The 1,892-nt window shown below is 66.0% G+C and overlaps 1 protein-coding gene across 1 annotated transcript in view; it reads left to right on the top strand.

Annotated features, from left to right (window-relative positions):
* Window positions 1-1,675, top strand: part of SHANK3 (SH3 and multiple ankyrin repeat domains 3) — a 53,263-nt gene extending 51,588 nt beyond the window's left edge. The window contains exon 27 of the mRNA XM_006888096.1: window positions 1,090-1,675. Coding sequence (XP_006888158.1) covers window positions 1,090-1,675 — 586 coding nt within the window. The remainder of the gene's footprint in view (window positions 1-1,089) is intronic.
* The last annotated feature ends 217 nt before the right edge of the window (window positions 1,676-1,892 follow it).

The raw sequence follows: 1,892 nt of genomic DNA, 5'->3' as shown, positions 1-1,892 counted from the left end.
CCCGCCCCTCCTCGCCCGGGCCCCGCCCCTGGCCCCGCCCCGCGGCTCGTCCGGCCGCCTCGGCCCTCCGCTAACACTCTTTCTCATTGCTCTCTCCCTGCACATCTGCATGTGGCTGCGCTGTCTAGCTGCGCGGTGGCCCCGAGCGCCGGCTGTGTAAGTGAGCACTCATCCCATGCCTCTCACCGTCCACGTGGCTGCGCTTGGCCTCCAGGACCTGCTCTGCTTGGCTGCGGGGGGGCTTCGCTGCCCCTGACAGCCCCTGACGCCGCCCCTGGCCGCAGCAGGGCATAGGGATGGAAACGGAGGGTGGTTTTCTCTGGAAAACCCTCTAGATGAGCCCCCCTCCTAGGCCAGGTTTGGGTGGGGCTGGAGCTCTGGGGTCCTGTTTGGAGAGTCAAGACATGAGCGCCTTCTGCCCTTTGTGGTAGGGCTGCGGCCCTGTCAAGAGCAGGCCTCCGCTGGGTTTGCCGTGGGCGTTAATGAGTGCACAGCCTCCTGCGCCTGCGATTCACGTGGACATGCTGTGCTGCTGTCTTCTTGAACCTGCCTCACCTGCCTCGCACCTGTCGCACACCTGCCTTGCATGTGCTGCTGCTGTGTGTGTATCTGGGTTTGTGATGGGTGGGCTGCTTCGTCTCTGCAGCTGCCAGCCTTTGCCATGGGCGTAGCCGGCGCCAGGTGTCTCCGGACTACGGGAAGGCAGAGCTGGGGAAGGGGTATGGGAGGGCTTCAATGAAGGGTCGGAACCCAGCTCTAGCGGCTCCGGATCAGGGGGAGGAGGCTCCCTTTACTCTGTTGGGCTGCTCTTGAGTCAAGCTGAGTGAAGAGGGCCATTGGCCTTTCTCTCACATTGTGTTCACGTTCAGTATAGGGTCCCCGTCCCGTCCCCACCCCCACCCCACCCCCGTTCCCCAGGAAGGCTTTTGCCTTCGCTTGCTTTCTTTTCTCCCCTGACTGGAAATCAGTACAACCTGCCCTATCGCTCACGCCATTCCGCGCGCCCCCACTTCCGTCCTTTGGTCCTTTATCTTCGCCCTAGCCTCATTTGGCGCCCCTCACCTTCCTTGACCCAATCTCCCTCCACAGGCTCTTCAGCAGCCTTGGTGAGCTGAGCACCATCTCAGCGCAGCGCAGCCCCACAAGCCCGGGCAGCGGGGCCTCCTACACTGTGCGGCCCGGCAGCCGCTACCCGGTGGCGCGGCGCACCCCGAGCCCAGTGAAGCCCGCGTCTCTGGAGCGGGTTGAGGGGCTGGGGGCGGGCGCGGGGGGCGTTGGGCGGCCCTTCGGCCTCACGCCCCCCACCATCCTCAAGTCGTCCAGCCTTTCCATCCCGCACGAGCCCAAGGAGGTGCGCTTCGTGGTGCGCAGCGTGAGTGCGCGCAGCCGCTCACCCTCGCCTTCGCCGCTGCCTTCGCCTGCACCTGGCCCCAGTGCCCCGGGCCCACGCCGGCCCTTCCAGCAGAAACCAATGCAACTCTGGAGCAAGTTTGACGTGGGCGACTGGCTGGAGAGCATCCACCTGGGCGAGCACCGCGACCGCTTCGAGGACCATGAAATCGAGGGCGCGCACCTGCCGGCGCTCACCAAGGACGACTTTGTGGAGCTGGGCGTCACGCGCGTGGGCCACCGCATGAACATCGAGCGCGCGCTCAAACAGCTGGAGGGCAGCTGACGCCCACATCACGCCGCGCCCTGCCGGCAGGGCCCCCCACCCCGGGCCGCGGGCTCGGCCTGCCCCCCACGACGGCGCCGGGCCAGGAATGTTGCATGAATTGTCCTGTTTGCTGTTGCTCGGAGACTTGCCCTGTACATTGCTTAGTGCCCCTCCCCGGCCACCGAGCCCCTTCCCGCACACGGTCAGGAGTGAGGTCCAGGAAGTTTGGGGGCTT

The sequence above is a fragment of the Elephantulus edwardii genome, unplaced genomic scaffold (genome assembly GCF_000299155.1).
Source record: "Elephantulus edwardii isolate Elephantulus edwardi_28Jun2011 unplaced genomic scaffold, EleEdw1.0 scaffold00064, whole genome shotgun sequence".
Taxonomy (NCBI): Eukaryota; Metazoa; Chordata; class Mammalia; order Macroscelidea; family Macroscelididae; genus Elephantulus; species Elephantulus edwardii.
This window is presented reverse-complemented; position numbering and strand designations above follow the sequence as displayed.